This window comes from Eulemur rufifrons, chromosome 24 (genome assembly GCF_041146395.1).
Source record: "Eulemur rufifrons isolate Redbay chromosome 24, OSU_ERuf_1, whole genome shotgun sequence".
NCBI classification, from domain to species: Eukaryota; Metazoa; Chordata; class Mammalia; order Primates; family Lemuridae; genus Eulemur; species Eulemur rufifrons.
Window position 1 is genome coordinate 18175051 of NC_091006.1, and position 19565 is coordinate 18194615.

The 19565-nt window shown below is 41.3% G+C and overlaps 1 protein-coding gene across 1 annotated transcript; it reads left to right on the forward strand.

Moving 5' to 3' along the window:
* Window positions 1-1748: 1748 nt before the first annotated feature.
* On the forward strand, window positions 1749-18823 carry ZNF549 (zinc finger protein 549). The gene is made up of 4 exons (XM_069456964.1): window positions 1749-1940; window positions 6059-6097; window positions 14295-14421; window positions 15553-18823. Exons 1-4 carry the CDS (start codon window positions 1749-1751, stop codon window positions 17283-17285), a joined length of 2091 nt encoding a protein of 696 aa, XP_069313065.1. The 3' UTR covers window positions 17286-18823.
* Window positions 18824-19565: the final 742 nt, after the last annotated feature.

Consider the following 19565-nt stretch of genomic DNA (forward strand, 5'->3'; position numbering starts at 1 on the left):
TGACATATTGACATGATTTCCATTTCTAAATTAGTAATATGATATCTCTCAACATTTAAAAAAAGATACTATATGGCTATAGTTTTCAAAATTATTTTTGTAAAGTTTTACCTAAATAGGCAATGGATTTATTTTATTTTTCCATTCTGACATATTTTAGTCTTATAATTATTATAAAGTGTTAAATTATAACTAAAAAAGCCTTGTACTTTTTTTGTCATATTTGGCATTATTTATTCTTCACTTCATACATAACATATATGATTTTTCTTTTTCTTATTTTCATAACACAGATCAGATTTTCTTACTCTACATTAAAATCTATATATTTTGTTTTGTGTGTTCACTTAATATGTCCCATGTTTATATTTATTTACCCTGATAATGTTGGACTTCCATACTTTTGAAATATAGTATGCATACAGAAAACAGCTCAAAACGTACATGACCAGTTTAAAAACTATTTCTAAAGTTATATCTATCTTACTCTTGCCCAGGTGAAGAAGTGGAACATTCATAGCACCCCAGGAGGCTAATGTGCATTTTTCCAATGCAATTACCCAAACCACAGAATTTAAGCAATTTTCTGATAGTCCAAGTAAGCATATCCTTGTTTTTCTTGATATTTTTAATACCTATGTGGTGAACAGGTATTTATCTAGCATAGTTTTGTCTGCTTGGAAATCTTGTACAAATGGAACCATACAATAAGGATTATTATGTGCCTTACTTTATTTGCCCAATATAATGTTTGTGATTTTGCATCTTTTTTTTTTTTTTGAGACAGAGTCTCACTCTGTTGCCCGGGCTAGAGTGAGTGCCGTGGCGTCAGCCTAGCTCACAGCAACCTCAGACTCCTGGGCTTAAGCGATCCTACTGCCTCAGCCTCCCGAGTAGCTGGGACTACAGGCATGCGCCACCATGCCCGGCTAATTTTTTTTTTTGTATATATATATTTTAGCTGTCCATATAATTTCTTACTATTTTTAGTAGAGACGGGGGTCTCACTCTTGCTCAGGCTGGTCTCGAACTCCTGACCTCGAGCGATCCACCCGCCTCGGCCTCCCAGAGTGCTAGGATTACAGGCGTGAGCCACCGCGCCCGGCCGATTTTGCATCTTATACCTGTTTATTGTTATCCATTTTCAGCTTTGTATAGTATTGTATGGTATGAATGTATGAATGAAATGCATTTCTACATTCTTCTTTGAAGGTTTTCGTTTATTTTTCATGTTTGGCAGTTACAAGCATTTCTACCATAGAGACACCTGCCACATTTTCTAGTTTATATGCACTTATATGCGTGTGCTGTGGTGAGAACTACATTACCCAGAATACTGTGCTCTGAACGTCCTGCCGCCTTGGTCCAGTGAAGGCCCAGAAGAGGAGCGTTTTCGCGAGTGCGCACTACGTCGGGGCGGGGCTTCTGGTGTCTTCCTGTGGTGGTCATTTTGGGAGTTGATTGCGTCCGCTGAACTGCAGGCTCCACGTTGCTGGCTCGGGCCCAGGTAACTGGAGCTGGAAAGGGCGAGAGGCCTTGCCCCCACTGCAGAGGAGCGCGTCTGAGGTTTGGTCTGAGCGTCACCTGGGCGATCTGCCCCGGACGCCCCTCCCGGATCTCCGACCTCGTTACGCGCGTCTCCAGGTCGCGATCCGCCCACGGGCTGCTATGGCGGCGGCCGAGCTGATGAAGCCGCCACAGGTTGGTGTTGCGTTCCCCGGACCTTCCCATCAATCCTAAAGCCCTGAATGAGGATCGCCTGTTCAGGCGCCTATCTCCAGAACTGTGAGGCGCTCGTGGGTGGGGTTCCTGGTCTGACTGCCGGTGTGCTGAAGGGGCAGAAGTTGCAGACAATGGGCCTGCAAGTGCGAAGCTTTGGAGGTACACCTGAGCCAGGACCATCTGGGAAACCTGGGGTTCTACTGGTGTTCGCAGAGAATGTGAGAATCATGCCTGCCATGACAGCCTAATCAGCAGGGCCTTTAGTCTGAGTCTTTTGGGAGCCATGGAGGGTTGTGAACAAAAGGAGAACATAACATGATCTGAGTGAGGGTTTTTAAAATATTTCAAAGGCTGCCCAGGAGAGAACTGATTGGGTGAGGGGATGATGAGAGAGGACGCAAGGAGACCGGTGAGGAGGCTACTGCAATAGAATCCAAGAGAATTATGGTGGATTCTGGACCAGACTGTGGCGGGTGGGATATAAATAATAAAATAATAATAATAGTAAAAATAATCTTGATAGATCTTAAAAGTAAAGCCAGCAGGAATTTTGCTGTATCATTTGTGCCTTTGAGCAAAAGTAGGAATGAAGTATGATCCCAAGTTCTTTTACCTGAACATCTGGAAGAGTTGAGAAGGGAATCTGGTGAAGGAGCAAATTTCAGGGAGTGATTAGGAGTTGAAATTTGGACATTGTCACAAACATGTCCCACACTGCAGCTGTTACATGGGCACTGGAATCAAGTAGGGAATTGAGGGGACGAGACTAAGCTCAGTGATGTACAAATGGTGACAGTCTGGGGCTTAGACTCAAGCCAAGCCTGGACCTCAAATTTAAAGGGGTTTAAGGTTTTATTTTGAGGTAAGCCCTCAGATGATGGGAGGACTGAGGTTGGAGGGTGGGGAGTGGGGGGGGGCCTTACTAGGCCACCTGCAAATGGGAGGGGCCCGGGGATTCCAGGGATTCTTTCTGTGTAAGGAATAAGGACCGCTACATAGGATGGATCTGAGGATGGAAGGCTATGTAGATTCACCATTCTGAAGACTCAGTAGACTGTTCACTCCCTGTGAAACCAGAAAAAGTTTAGCCAGACTGGTGGAGCAGCCCAGGCCCAAAAAGGGCACAGGTGCCTCTGCTCTCCCAGGAAAATACAAGTTTAAACTATATATTTAACAAATAAATTTATGTTATCAATTAGTAATTGGTTGAAATGACAGTATGCCTCTGTGCTCTAATAAAAATATATATATTTGGTTTTCATCATGCATTCCTGGCAAAGAATTCCTAAAACCTTTGTAATTTTCTCAGAGAAAAGTGTCTTTTGTTATTCATTACAAGCCCCTTTTGATAATATAGTCATGTACCACACAACAACTGCATATACTATGGTGGTCCCATGAGATTATAATACCATATTTTTATTCTACCTTTTCTATGTTTGGATACACAGATATTTAACGTTATGTTTAAATTGCCTACAGTATTTAGTACAGTAACATGCTGCACATGTTTGTAGCCTAGAAGCAATGGGCATATACCCTAAGTGTATGGTGGGCTGTCCTATCTAGGTTTGTGTAAATACACACTATGATTTAGGCACAATGATGAAATTGCCTAGCGATGCATTTCTCAGAACATATCCCCCCTTTTCCTCAGGGGGTATGTTCTAAGACCTCCAGTGGATGCCTGAAACTGGATAGTACAGAACCCTATATATACTGTTTTTTCCTATACATGCATACTTATGATAAAGTTCACTTTATAAATTAGGCACAGTAACATATTAAGAACAATAATATAGAACAATTATAACAATATACTGTAATAAAAATTATGTGAATGCTCAGTATACCTTATTGTATTATACTCACTCTTATGGTGATGAAGAAATGGAGCTGGATGGCACAAGATTTCCTCACACTTCTTAAAATGCTGCACAGTTTAAAACTTATGAATTGTTTATTTCTAGTATTCTTCATTTAATATTTCTCAACCAAGGTTGTGTGGAGGTGAGGGGGAACTTCCCCTCCCCCCACCCCCCAAAAGTTTGCTGAGAGATCAACTCACAATTAAGGCAGATTAATGAGAGGAAGAGGTTTATTTACCATGCTTACAGGGAGATTCACAGATGATTACCCAGTATTCCAGTGGAATCCAGATATTTTTATACCACCCTTTTAGGGGGGAGGGGGAGATGAGAAATATAGGTAATTCTGTTTAGGGGCAATAAATGGTTGCTAGGGAGAATGAATGCATGGGAGAAACAGGTTGACTTGTGAATGATTCTTTTTTGCAAATTAAATTAACCTGAGAAACAGGTATTATATTTAAAATGATTTGGGCCAGGTCTGGTTGCATTCTTTTTTTTTTTTGAGACAGTCTTGCTTTGTTGCCCGGGCTAGAGTGAGTGCCGTGGCGTCAGCCTAGCTCACAGCAACCTCAAACTCCTGGGCTTAAGCGATCCTACTGCCTCAGCCTCCCAAGTAGCTGGGACTACAGGCATGTGCCACCATGCCCGGCTAATTTTTTGTATATATATTTTTTAGTTGTCCATATAATTTCTTTCTATTTTTTAGTAGAGACGGGGTCTCACTCTTGCTCAGGCTGGTCTCGAACTCCTGACCTCGAGCGATCCACCCGCCTCGGCCTCCCAGAGTGCTAGGATTACAGGCGTAAGCCACCGCGCCCGGCCCTGGTTGCATTCTTAATCATTTTTTCCTTCAATATATTGAGATAACAGGGAGGGGAAGGAAAGTCAATTGTCCTTTTTGATGGGTCAGTCCAGTTTATGCAGATAAAGGGGAAGTCCCTTCCAATGCCTGTTGATCTTGAAGGGCCTTTAATTCAAAGTATCCTTTATACCAAGGAGACACATTTTGGGGTGAAATTTCCTGAGCATCTTCAGTTGACTGTGGGTAACTGAAACTGCAGATAGTGAAACCACAGATAAGGGAGATTACTGTACCTGAGTTTTATGAGATGACTTAGGGTGAGAAGAATTAGAGTGGGGTCTCTAGATAGGCTCAAAATGGAGCTGGTCATCAAACACACCAAGTGATTACAGAATTTGAACTTTCAGCCTCCAGGGAAAAGAAAGGAACTAGAGATTAGGTTAGATAAACTCTTTTTTTTTTTTTTTTTGAGACAGAGTCTCACTCTGTTGCCCAGGCTAGAGTGAGTGCCGTGGCGTCAGCCTAGCTCACAGCAACCTCAAACTCCTGAGCTCAAGCGATCCTCCTGTCTCAGCCTCCCGAGTAGCTGGGACTACAGGCATGCACCACCATGCCCGGCTAATTTTTTCTATATATATTTTTAGCTGTCCATATAATTTCTTTCTATTTTTAGTAGAGATGGGGTCTCGCTCTCGCTCAGGCTGGTCTCGAACTCCTGAGCTCAAACGATCCGCCCACCTCGGCCTCCCAGAGTGCTAGGATTACAGGCGTGAGCCACTGCGCCCGGCCTAGATAAACTCTTGAACAGGGAGATTCAGGAAGTTTGCAAGTTGTGAACACTTGGAAATGCTGGAAGGGTGATCTATCCACAGAGGGTGTGGAAGCACCTTACCACACCCCTTCTCCCAGTACCTTGCCATACACGTCTCAACATTTGGCAGTTCCTGAGTTGTATCCCTTATAATAAACCAGTAAACATAAAATATCTTCCTGAGTTCTGTGAGTAGTTCTAGTGAATTATGGAACCTAAGGTCATGGCTACCCCAAAATTTGTAGCCAAGTTGGACAGAATTACAGTGGACGGCATGTTGACATCTAAAGTAAGGGAAGTTTTGTATGGCTAAGCCTTTACACCTGTTGGTTCAGATGGTGACTCCAGGTAGTTAGTACCAGAATAGAATTGAATTGTGGGACACCCAGTTATCAGAGAATCAGAGAATTGGTGTTGGAAAAGACACTACATACTTTGGTGTTAGAAAGAGAATCACAGAAACCTCTGATTATTTAATTAAATACCGTATTCACATAAAGCCTTAAAAGATAGGTAAGAGATACCCAAATTTGCAAAAACATTTATAGAAATTTTAATCTTGTGGTCAATAATAGCTAAGTCTTTGTGTTGGACATGCACTAATGAGTTTGATGCCTACAATAGCACTATGAGGTGGCTACCATAAGTGTTTCCACTTTACAGATGAAGATAGTCTCAGGTTAGATCTTTGTCCAATGTGACACAATGGCATGGGGTAGTGCTGAGGACTGTGGATGTGAGGCTATATGTCAGCCTGAGGTCACCCTCTTCTGGGACAAAACAGGGGAATGACTTAGCCTTTGTATACACCACCATGATCACCTTTTTCTCATAGCCTACCTCTTCCCACAGATTACCACGGCAACAGAAGGGAGTGTAGAACCATCACAGGTAAGTGGAAGTCCCAGGTTCTCACCAACTCTGATCCCTACACCATATGATCCTGGCACACAGATACAAGTGTTAACTGGTGTCCTGGGACTCTTTGTCCTTAGTCCTGGGGCCCTGGGGTCACCTCAGGCCCAGAATCCTTAATCAGGGTCAGAAGTTATACGGAGATGCTTCCATTTCTGCATCCAATAGGATGAAATGATGAAAGGTTTCCTCGGCATAGGAACCAGCATGTCCAAATGCTTGGAGGTAAGAATAACATGGGCATGTTTAAAAAACTGCAAGTCTCCATTGTGTCTGCTGAGAACAGAGAAGAAAGTACAGGAGTCCATCCTGAGGCGCACGTTGAGGATCAAAGGCCTCTACTGAGGGTGGTGGGAGGCATGGAGGGTTTGGAGCAGAGGAGGGAAGTGATACGACTAAGGTCTAAACAAGCTCCTCTGTTGGCAAAGTGGGTAACAGATAGTGGGGTGAGCATGGAGATTACTCTGACATTCCAGGTGAGTGTTGATGGTAACTGGATCAGAGCAGTAGTTGTGAAGTTGGGAGAGGTGGTTAATTTCTCAATTTGTTTAGTAAATAGGGACAATTTTTTGTTGGGCATGGTGAGAGAGAGAAGTCGGGAATGACCTCAAGATGTTTGGCCTTAGCAGATGGAAGTGCGGAAGTGACATCTATTGAGGTGGAAAATGAATGGTTAGTTTAGGAGTATTTAACAGAAGTACTGTAGGAATGAGGTTTCTCTTTTTACTTTTAATTTTTTATTAGACTATTTTTTTAAAAACAGTTTTAGGTTAACAGTAAAATTGAAAGGAAAATACAGATTCCTCAGATGTCCCTTCCCCGGCACATGCATATTCTTCCTTATGATTAACATCACCAGAGTGTAGTGCATTTATTATAATTGATGAACTTTGTTTTGGCCCACCAAACCTGTGGCTGTAGTCACCCCAAAAATGGCATAAGGGAACTGCCACAAGAGATTACCCTAAACCTCCAGAGTGGTCAAGGTACTCTGTGATTTTCAGTCAGGATGCAGAAAGAAAGTGGGGGGGCCTGGGGAACCCTAAAAGCCCACATTGACACATTGTAATCATCCAAACTCCATAGTTTACCTTAAGGTTCACTCTCGGTGTTGTGCATTATATGGGTTGGGCAAATGTATAATGACATGTGTCCATCATTATAGTATCCCACAGAGTATTTCTGTTGCCCTGAAAATCCTCTGCACTCCACCTGTTTATTCTTCCCACCTCTTACCCCTAACCCCTGGCAACTATTGATCTTTTTACTGTCTCCATAGTTTTGCCTTTTCTGAAATGTCATATGTTAATAGTTGGAATCATAGAATATTCAGCCTTTCCAGATTGGCTTCTTTCACTTAATAGTATACATTTAAGGTTCCTTCCTGTCTTTTTTATGGCTTGATAGCTCATTCTTTTTAGCACTAAAAAATGTTTCACTGTCTGGATGTACCACTCTTGTATCCCTTTACCTACTAAAGGACATCTTGGTTGCTTCCAAGTTTTTGCAGTATGAATATAGCTGCTGTAAACATCCATGTCTAGGTTTTTGTGTGGACACAAATTTTTAACTCCTTTTGGTAAATACCAAAAAGCACCATTGCTGGATCTTATGGTAAGGGTGTGCTTAGTTTTATAAGACACTAGCAAACTGTCTTCCAAAGTGGCTGTACCATTTGGCACTTACACCAGCAGTGAATGGGTGTGTAGAGGTATCTAGCTGTTTTAATTTATATTTCCCTGATGGCATATGATATGGAGCATCTTTTTTTGTATTCTTTTTTCCCATCTGTGTATTTTTAGTAAAGTTCATGTCTTTGGCTTATTTTTGAATCATGTTAGTTGTTTCCTTATTGTTGAGTTTTAAGAGTTCTTTGTAGCTTTGGACAACAGTCCTTTAACAGATAGGTTTTTTACAATTTTTTCCTCCTGGTCTGTGGCATATTTTTTCATTCTCTTGACAGTATCTTTCACAGAGCAGATGTTTTTAATTTTAGTGAAGTCCAACTTCATTATTTCTTTCATGAATCATGGTTTTGATGTTATATATTAAAAGTCATCACCAAACCCAAGTTCATCTAAATTTTCTCCTGTGCTATCTTGTAGTTCTGTAGTTTTGCATTTGACATTTAGGTCTGTGATCCATTTTCAGTTAATTTATGTGAGGGATATAAGGTTTTGTTCTAGATTCTTGTTGTTGTTGTTTTGTTTTGTTTTTGCATGTGGGTGTCTAGTCATTCCAGCGCCATTTGTTGAAAAGGCTGCCTTTGATCCATTGTATTGCCTTTACTCCTTTGTCAAAGATCAGTGGACTACGTTTATGTGAGTCTACTTATGTGCTCTCTATTCTGTTTCAGTGATCTATCTGTTCATTCTTCTACCAATCCCTCACTACCTTTATTATTTTGTCTTTGTAGTAAGTCTTGAAGTTGGGTAGTGTCAGTCTTACAACTTTGTTGTTCTACTTTCAGTATTATGTTGGCTATTCCAGATCTTTTGCCTCTCTGTATAAATTTTAAAATCAGTTTGTCCATATCCACAAAGAAACTTGCTGTGGGCCTGATCGGGATTGCATTGACTCTATAGTTCAAATTGGAAGGAACTGACATTTTGACAATATTGAGTGTTCCTTTCCAGGAACATAGAATATCTCTTCTATTATTTAGGTTTTGTTTGTTTGTTTTTTAATTTCATCAGAGATTTATACTGTCCATAAGAGAGACCTTGTACATACTCTGTTAGATTAATACCTATGTATTTCATTTTAGGGATGCTAATGCAAATGGTACATCGTGTTTTAATTTCAAATTCCACTTGTTCATTGCTGATATATAGGAAAGTGGTTGACTTTTGTATATTAATTTTTTATCCTACAACCTTGCTGTTATAGCTTATTAGTTCCAGGAGTTTTTAGTCAGGTCTTTCAGATTTTCTACATAATCATGTCATTTGTGAATAAAGACAGTTTTATTATTTCCATCCCAATCTGTATGCCTTTTATTTTCTTTGCTTGTCTTATTGCATTAGCTAGGATTTCCATTGTGATGTTGAAAACCAATGGTGAGAAGGGACATTTTTGCCTTGTACCTGATCTTAGTGGGATAACTTTGAGTTTCTCTCCATTATGGATATTGTCTATAGGTTTTTTTGTATTATTAATAGATAGTCTTATCAGGTTGACGATGTTCCCCCATTCCTAGTTTACTGAGGTTTTTGATCATGAATGAGTGTTGGGTTTTGTCAAATACTTTTTATGGATTAACTCATATGATCGTGTGTTTTTCTTCTTTAGCCTATTGATATCATGGATTATATTTATTGATCTTCAGATACTGAACCAGCCTTGCATACCTGGGATAAATCCAACTTGCTTGTGGTATATAATTTTTTTTTTTTGTACATTGTCAGATTTTATTTGCTAATATTTTTTTGAGGATTTTTTCATATATGTTTATGAGAGAAAGTGGTCTGTAGTTTTCCTTTGTGTAATATCTTTTTCTAGTTTTGATATTAGGATAATGCTAGCCAGATAGAATAAATTGGGAAGTATTTCCTCTGCTTCTATCCTCTGAACGAGACCGTAGAGAATTGGTATAATTTCTGTTTCATCTTGTGTAAATTTTGACAGTTGTGTCTTTATTATCCTTGTAGTGTGCATGGATCTATAGTGGTGTCTTCTCTTTCATTTCTGATATTAGTAATCTGTCCTCTCTCTTTTATTCTTAGTTAGCTTGACTAGATGGAGGTTTATCAATTTTATTGTTCTTTTCAAAGAACCAACTTTTAATTCCATTGATTTCCTGTTTTCAATCTCATTGACTTCTGCTCTAGTTTTTATTTATAAATATTGATTGATTGACTGACAGGGTCTCATTCTGTCACCCAGGCTGGAGTGCTGTGGCATGATCATAGCTTACTGCAGCCTTGAATTCCTGGACTCAAGTGATCCCCCTGGCTCAGCCTCCCAGGTAGCTGGGACTACAAGCACACACCATCATGCCCAGCTAATTTTTAAATTTTTTTGTAGAGACAGGGTCTTGTATGTTGCCCAGGCTTTTCTTAAATTTCTGGACTCTAGTGATCTTCCTACCTCAGCGTTCTGGTTTTTTCAGGTTTAGATTGATTTTAGATCATTTCTCCTTTCTAATACAGTAGTAACCCCTCATCTACAGGAGACACATTGCAAGAAACTGCAGGTAATACCAAACCCTACATAAACACTTATCAACCACTATGGTCAAAACTTCTGCAGTTAAAGGTGCAACAGCAAAATTAACAAATATTTCTTTTTCCTTCTTCACAATTTCACAGATAAAAGATTTGTTCTTTCCATAGATCTTGGCCAACTCAACATATGATTTTTTTCTTTGCTTATTAAATCGAATACTTTCACCTTTTCACTTAAAGGAAGCACTTTACAGCTTCTCTTTGGCATGACTGAATTGTCAGTATCAATGCTCTCATGCTTTGGGGCTATTGTTAAGTAAAATAGGAATTACTTGAACACAAGCACTGGAATATTGAGACAGTCAATCTGATAACCAGGATGGCTACTAAGTGACTGACAGGCATGTAGTGTATACCATATAGATATGCTGGACAAAGGGATCTTGTGCGGGACAGGGTGAGATTTAATCACACTACTCAGAACAGCACATAATTTAAAACTTAGGAATTGTTTATTTCTGGAATTTCCCATTTACTATTTTTAGACCACAGTTAACCACAGATAACTAAAATTGGAAAGCAAAACTGCAGAAAAAGGGGGAGAGCTACTGTATATGTAGTCCATGCTATATATTTCCTTCTATGTGCTACTTTCACTGCATCCCACAAATTTTAATAAGATGTGTTTTTATTTAGCTCAAAATATTTTGAAATTTCTCTCAAATATTTCTTTGACCCTTATTTAGAAGTGCTGTTTAATCGCCAACTATTTTGGGATGTTCCAGCTATATTTCTGTTATTGCTTTCTAGTTAATTCCATCATAATCTGAAAGGAGACATTGTACAATTTCTATTCTGTTAAATTTATTAAGATGTGCTTTGTAGTGCCCTTTGTGGGTTCTTTAGGGATTATTCCAACACTGCCATTGAAATTACACTCTGAGAGGCATATACAATTAAACGATTTGTTACAACTCATAGGCCTTAGAAGAAGGAGGCACAGCACGACGCCATGCAGGGGCCATATGAGAGGAGCTCCCAGGGAACGAGAGAGTGAGGACCCATGGGCAGGTGCCTTTATTGGGGGTCAGGATGGAGTATACAAGCAAAACGAGGGAATTTTCCTAGTGTGCTTGAATGTCATTAGGTCACAGGGGAGGGCAAGAAGAGGAGGTTGTGACAGGGACCTGTGCTATCACTGGTACACCTGGTCACCTGGGTGTGGTGCTCACAGTATATTGATGGGACTTTTGAGACATCAGGAAAGTAGGAAGCTTTAAACATTTACAAAACAGGCCCAGAATGTGGTCTATCTCGGTGAATATTCTGTGTGAGCTTGAGAAGAACATGTACTCTGCTGTTATTGAACAGGGTAGTCTCAAGACATCAATTTTATCTAGTTGATTGATGTTGTTGAATTCAGCTATGTACTTAATTGATTTTCTGACTGCTGGATCTGTGAATAACAGAAGAATGTTGAATTCTCCAACTATGATAGCGGATTCATCTATTTCTCCTTAAAGTTCTATCAGTTTTTGCTTCACATAGTTTGATGTTCTGTTGTTAGGCACATGTGGGTTAAGAATTGTTATGTCTTTTTGGAAACTTGACCTCTTTATCATTATGTAATGCCTTTCTTTTTTTATTTCTGATGACTTTCCTTGCTTTGAAGTCTGCTCTGTCTGAAATTACATAGATATTCCTGCTTTGTTTTGATTACCATGTCACTGTGGTATGTTTTTATTCATCCATTTACTGCTAATCTTATGTATGTTTATATTTAATGTACTTTTTGTGGCTTTTTATGGTTATTTTTTTGTAGGCAAATGTAGTTGGGTCTTGTTTATTGATCCACTCTGACCATCTCTGTCTTTGTATTGGTACATTTTAGACTATTGATGTTCAAGTGATTGTTGATAAGCTGGATTAGCATCTACTATATTTGTTACTGTTTTTTATTTTTTGCCCTTACTCTTTGTTCCTATTTTTGTCTTCCATTCTTTTTCTCCCTTTGGTGGTTTTGAGAATTATATGTATTCTACTTTCTCTCTTTCCTTAGCTTATCAGTTATATTTTTTTAATAGTTGCCCTGTAGTTTGCAATATACTTTTACAACTAATCAAATTATGTTTTTTGCCTTTTGGTATGCTTTGTTATGTTTTCTTGAGAGCTGGACATGATGTACCTGGTAAAAGGAACTGCTGTAAATAGGCCTGAGGGCAGGCCTTATTTAGAAGAACGGAGTGCTATGGCATATTTTTGAGTGGTTCATTTTCCCCTCAGTCTGCTAGAAGCACAAGGGGATTTTTTTCTGATATTTACCATGAGGACCTGGTCAATTTCCTGGAGGAAAATATCACAAGATCGTGGGGGCCCCCCTGCTATTGAGTCTCTCTGGAGCTTTTAGTTCTCAGAATTGTTCACACTGAGCCTCCAGCAATTTATGAATTATAGTTCAGGTTTTCCTAACCTGGCACTGGTTCCCACGGTGGTTTCATGAGTCTCTGTTTCTGTAAGCCTTGACTCCTTGTATTTACTTGTCTTTTTCCAATCTTGGGGGTAGCAATTCGTCCTGTGTCCTTACCTCTCTTATGGATCCTAGAAGAGCGGTTCATTTTTCAGTCTGTTCAACTGTTTACTTGCTGTCATGAGGCAGTGGCAACTTCCAAACTCCTTACATGCAGAACAGGAAACCAGAAGTCCAGGAGTTAGTTTTTATGACATGGAGTCTCATGTTGGGACCTCTAAGTGGAGGTGTCAAGTGCACAGCAAGAGATAGACATTGGGAGTTCAGGGAAGGGATTCAGGTGAAAACTACCCACCAGTTGGTGGCTGACACACAGACCATGGCAGATTTGAGGGGGACTCTTCAGGCCATGGTGGCAATGCCATCAGGGAAAGATGAGGGTATTCTCCAATGACTTGGTCTCTTGCATGGTCACCTGGAGAGAGGTGGGGGTCATCACTAAAACAGATGAGGGAGAGCAGTGACCATGATGTGCAGGGGTGGCATTGGTAGGGGAGGGGGTTTGTCCAGTTGGTGGCACAGGATTTAAATGGGGAAGAGTTAAGAGATTCATTCAGAGGCAAAGCAGTAGTGGAGGTCATATGACACCGAGGCCAGGGCTGGTGCTTTATCTCCTCTCTGCTGGCTTGGACTTTTGTGATAACTCCTGGTGGGGCCTGGGGAGTTTCAGACAGGATGACAGATTAGGAGCTAATGAGATCAATTGGGAAAGTCATTTATGCTGTGGTGGGAGCAGCTGGGGACAGGGTTTTGATTGCATATAGGTGGGGAGAGGAAAGATGTGCCTGGTGTGGGTACAGCATGGGTGGCACTGAAGGAGAGGAGGATTAGGCTTCCTGAGTTTCAAACAAGGTCTGGGTGGCAGAAATTAGAACAAAGGGGCCAGGCCGCATGGGGAGTTCTTCATAACAGTCCTGGGACTGCCTCTGGCTTGGGTACAACAGAGGTGTGATGTAGTGCCGAGTCCTGGTTACACCTGGCAAGTACTGCCTGAGTCCCTTAAGCAGAGTGGCATGTGTGGAAGCCTGCAGCATAGATTCAGGAAGTAGCAGTGGTGCTAAGGGTATGAGAGTCATGGTCTGGAGATGGGAGGGAGCTGTAGTCCCAAGTAATGTGCATGTGGGGAGGGAGCGTGAGTGGTGAGTGGATGTACTCAGGGTCCTTGTGCTCAAGAGCTGAAGACAAGGGGGTAAGCACAAGGTTGTGTGTATGTGGCACGATCTGGGTCTCCAGGGAAACTGGTTAGCAGGAACCTGGGTGGGGTTCTACATGCCAGGCCCAGAGCTCACTTAGCACTATCTCTCCCCATGTGGCAATGGTGGCTGGAGACAGTGATCAGCGGGACATGAGGAGATGTCAGGTAGCAGTGGCATGGGGAACTGGTATCTCCTCTGAGTTGGGGAGCTGGGGAGGAAGAAGATTCACTGGGGGTCCTGGAGATTGAGTCTGCTCATGAACTCACCTGCCCCTATCATGACAGGGCCATGTGACCTTTGAGGAGATTGTGGTGTACTTCTCCCAGGAGGAGTGGCAGCTCCTTGATGAAGCTCAGAGGTGCCTATATCACGACGTAATGCTGGAGAACTTTGCACTTTTGGCCTCAGTGGGTAAGAGTCCTCAAAACCACACCATCGACCTATGCTGGCCTCTGCTTTTCCCCGTTTTCCAGGAGTCACCCTGTCTTTCCCAGAGTTGGACCATAGGTCCTGCTCCCTTCCTTGGTTTCCTGACTTACATGCTATGTTTACCAAGTCTTGCCTTTTTGTAGCCTCAATATCTACTGCCCCAAAACTTTTTATTTTTAGCTAAGGGTTTGGGTTCAGAGGCTTGCAGCCTGCCTGACCAGCACCACTTGGCTTTGCCTTGCCTTGCTAAGGTGACTGTTCAGATCTGTGGCAGACCTGTGTCACAGGTTCTCTCCCTGCCTTTAGTAGAAATTTCTTGGGACCTGCCTGTCTCGGGAATTAACAGGCACTTACATGGGAACACCAGGCTATGACAGCAAGATACTTCCTCAAGGTTCTTTTTGTAATAATTTTTTCTCCAGGAGTCTTACGGGTTGGGACACTCAGGGCTGGTGTTCTTTCTTTACTTAATTACCTGCTTTCCCTTCAGGGCTGCTACTTTTCAGGTCCCAGATAGTCTCGCTACCTGAGCTAGGTGCAGGAGAGAGCCCTGTGTTCCTGACAGGGTGGAAAAGTCTCCAGCCATAGCAAGAGAGGTTAACAGGGTCCAGGGCCTTGTGAGGTGGAACAGTGGGAGGGCAGGGTCTCAGGACTAAGATCAAGTCATACCAGGCAAATGTCCTTTGCTCACCACTATCTTGGTGCCAAGGCTCATGCCATACCTCATTTCTGTCTTTCCTCTGCCTATTTGACATTTTGCCCACTTGTCATTTCTACTGTGACTTCTGCCCCCTGGTTGTTCCCTAACTCTCTGTCCCCCACATCTCTCTAGTTCCTCTCCTTCTGCACCATTCTCCAACATTAGCCAACACTTAATGTATCATGAGATGTGCATGTACAGATGCTTCCTCAGCTTATGGAGAAGTTTTAACTTAGTTACTTTTAGAGGCCTAGTACTGTAAGTATTTTTTTCGTTGACCAGGCCCCCAGACCCCTTGTCCTGAAAACAAATCCATGGATTCATCCCTGCTTGTGTCATACAGGTATTTGTAATGGGACTATTCCCTTACAACAAAGTCTGCATACACTTCACTCACATTTTTGTGCTTTCAGGTTGTTGGCATGGAGTAGAGGCTGAGGAGGCCCCCCCTGAGCAGACTGCTTCCACAGAAGGAGTGTCACAGGCCAGTTCTCCAAAGCCAGGTCCTTCCATCTCAAATGCTCATCACTGTGAGATGTGTATTCTGGTCATGAAAGATATATTTTACCTGGCTGAGCACCAGGGAGCACTTCCTGGGCAGAAACTGTACACTTGTGTGGCATGTGGGAAACACTTTTCATTCAATTCGAACCTACCTCAGAACCAGAACCAGCACAGTGGAGATAAACATGTCAGAATGGAGGACAACAGGACCTTGCTTGTAAATAGCTGCAAAATCCCTGTGTCAGGCAACCTTTTTGCATGCAAAGACGTTGAGAAGGATTCCCTAGTCACCCTGGGCCTTCTCCAGCACCAGAATACCCACAGTGGAGAGTGTCCACATAGAAACAGGGAGACCTTTCACACTCAGCAAAGGCATTACAAGTGTAACAAATGTGAGCAAGTTTTCAAGGAGAAGGTTCATGTCATTGAGCATCAGAGAGTTCACACTGGAGAAAAAGCTTATAAACGTGAATGTGGGAAATCCTTGAACTGTAAATACTCACTTGTTCGGCATCATAGAACCCATAATGGAGAAAAGCCTTATGTGTGCAATGTATGTGGGAAATCATTCCTCCATAAGCAAACCCTCGTTGGGCACCAGCAGAGAATTCACACTGGAGAAAAGTCTTATGTGTGCATCGAATGTGGAAAATCCTTAAGTTCCAAATACTCGCTTATTGAACACCAGCGAACCCATAATGGAGAAAAGCCTTACATGTGCAGTGTATGTGGGAAATCATTCCGCCACAAACAAACATTCGTTGGGCATCAGCAGAGAATCCACAGTGGAGAAAGGCCTTACGTGTGCATAGAATGTGGGAAATCCTTTATTCGATCCTCTGACCACATGCGACACCAGAGAATTCACACTGGAGAAAGGACTTACGTGTGCAGTGAATGTGGAAAATCCTTCATTTATAAACAGTCACTTCTTGATCACCAGAGAATCCACACTGGAGAAAGGCCTTATGAGTGCAATGAATGTGAGAAAGCCTTCATCCATAAAAGAAGACTTCTTGAGCACCAGAGGATCCATACTGGAGAAAAGCTTTATGTGTGCGTCAAATGTGGAAAATCATTTATTCGATCCTCTGACTACATGCGACACCAGAGAATTCACACTGGAGAAAGGGCTTATAAGTGCAGTGAATGTGGGAAAGCCTTCATCTCCAAACAAACACTTCTTAAGCACCACAAAATCCACACTAGGGAAAGGCCGTATGAATGTAATGAATGCAGGAAAGGCTTCTACCTCGAGGATAAGCTTTTTCAACACCAAAGAATCCACATTAAAGAACAACTTTATGAGTGCAGTGAATGTGGAAAAGCCTTCAGCCACAAAAAAAGACTGCTTGAGCACCAGAAAGTTCACACTGGAGAAAAGCCCTGTGAGTGTAGTGAATGTGGAAAGTGCTTTAAACACTATACCAGCCTCATTCAACACCAGAAAGTTCACACTGGAGAGAGGCCTTATAAATGCACTGCATGTGAAAAGTCTTTCATCTACAAAAACAAACTTGTAGAGCATCAAAGAATCCACACTGGAGAAAAGCCATATGAGTGCAGCAAATGTGGGAAAGCCTTCAACAAAAGGTATTCCCTCATTAGGCACCAGAAAGTTCATACAAGAGAAAGGTCCTAGCCATTGATGGGATGTGTGATTACCTTGTTCACCAAAACACCAGAGAGCAGATTTTTCAAGGCATCCATCAGACAAAAAGTGAACCTCATACATCTGAAGATCAACAGTTGGATGATTCACTGTGAGGTCCAAGTACTTAGGAAGCTTTCTGGACTTAACTTGTACTTTCTTATGTGCCCGGCATTGCAGCATACACTAGAGTGTGGCATATCCCCACAGTGCCCATCAGTCACTCAAGATGTGCTGAAGGCATGCAGACCTTTGTGCTCACCAAATTCTGAAGGGAATTGTGACTAATATGAGCCTATTGGGGGTCCTCTTCTAGCCTGCTGGATTGTTGAAGGCATAGACAGGACCTATCTTTGGCCAAGAAGAGTATTTGGGTTCTGGTAGCCTATGGAGGTTTACCTTCTTTGTGAATATCATTTTTTAGTGTGAATGCCACGGTGGGGCTTTCTGTACTCCACCAAAGAGGAAAATGGCACATCTTACCATTTGCTGATGTTTCTGGTAAACACCCTATTGTTTAGACCACCTTTAATCTTGGAGGTTGTGTGCACTGTGTGGCTTGGGTTTAGAACAGAATTGTGTTCTACCAGTATGAAGGGTGAAGAGCTTTTGTGAGAACTACAACTTTATGTGCCCCCAGGGGCACAGGATGATGTCAAAGAACAGTTCTTAGTTCTGTTTATGTTAATTTTCATTGTTTTCCAAGGTCTTTGAGAAAGACAGCAGAGCTATATTAGAATTAAATTGCCAAATTTATTTGTAGGTCCAGAGGTCTGCCTGAGAAGAGGTATTTCTGACACTCAAGTACTGGGATCTGCATGAATTGTGTCTTTGATTCCAGTGATGCCTCATATATCCTAGCATTGGTCATGGAAAGCTGTTTCCCAGGTCCTTCAGCATAACTGTGTTCACTGAAGGACAGAATTTGGTAGGCAGATCACTGGCTGTAAGACCTACTAGGACCGGACAAGAACAATAATTGGCCCAGAGACCTAAGGTGTGATAAATAGTGGAGAAAATTGCAGCCAAGATGAGTGAATGTGTCCTATCTATAGGTGCATCCAAAAATGTCCATGTTACTAAGGCTTCATGGTTTGGGAGTGTATAGCAATTCTCAGGACTGCAGGCCTTTGTTTTTCCTGTGGCCATTGTCATTGTCATCATGAGTAATCTAAGATTTTGTGAACTCGCATAACTTTTCTGGACTGTTTTTGGGATGATTGCTACACAGGCAGGAAAGCAGTATTTGAGAGAACATAGCCCTTGTAGTCCAGATTTGTGGTTTTGTGACTTGGCCAATCTGCTGTGTCAGATGGAAATTATCTTCATTACCTGACACTTATTGCTGCCACTGAGAGGACTGTCCTTCCTAACTTGTGAGAAGATGAATCCTTAATTATATCTTGTGTTAACAAATAGCTTCGTTTTCCAAAAAGTGGGATAGATGCATATTTTTGTGTGGAACCATTTATTTTATAACGTTGAGGTGTACTTTTCATACACAGAACCTTCTCTTCATATGGTTTGTCACCTTCAGTAATCTGAATAAAAGCTCTATATTAGAAATATATGCATGTATGTTCTATTCTATGTCTTTGCATTTACTTTATTTCATTTGGTTTTCCAAAGAAAACATTTTTAATTTTAAAGTTGAATTTGTCTATTTGTTCTTGTACTGATTGTTCTTTTGGTGTTATTGAAAGAAATGTATACCTGATTTAAAGATATATTTCACGTGTTTCCTTCTGAAACTTTTACAGTTTAGGTTTTCTATTTCTGATCATGTTCATTTAATTTCTGTAAGTTCTTTTTTAAGATATAAATGATACCCAGTTGTTTCAGCAACATTAATTTAAAAGATCTTTCTCCACTGGGTTCCTTTTGTATCTTTATTAATTATTTATGTATATGTTTCTTTCTGCACTTTCTATTCTGTTATGTTTATGTATTTGTATTTATGCTAATACTTTCATGTGTTGACAAATGTGTTTCTATAATAAGTCTTGAAATCAAGGTCATGTACCACTTGACCTTCTGTTAATATTTCATAGATATTTTGGCCATCTTTGGGCTTTTTTTTTTTTTTTTTTGAGACAGAGTCTCACTTTGTTGCCCCCGCTAGAGTGAGTGCCGTGGCGTCAGTCTAGTTCACAGCAACCTCAAACTCCTGGGCTTAAGCGATCCTACTGCCTCAGCCTCCCGAGTAGCTGGGACTACAGGCATGCGCCACCATGCCCGGCTAATTTTTTTGTATATATATATATTTTAGTT

Excerpts from the sequence above, each read along its gene's own strand:
- ZNF549 (XM_069456964.1), top strand. The coding sequence starts at position 1,749 with ATGAGGATCGCCTGTTCAGGCGCCTATCTCCAGAACTGTGAGGCGCTC. Across the intron at positions 1,941-6,058 it reads TACTGGTGTTCGCAGAGAAT|ATTACCACGGCAACAGAAGG; the intron begins GTGAGAATCATG and ends CTCTTCCCACAG. Across the intron at positions 6,098-14,294 it reads GGAGTGTAGAACCATCACAG|GGCCATGTGACCTTTGAGGA; the intron begins GTAAGTGGAAGT and ends CTATCATGACAG.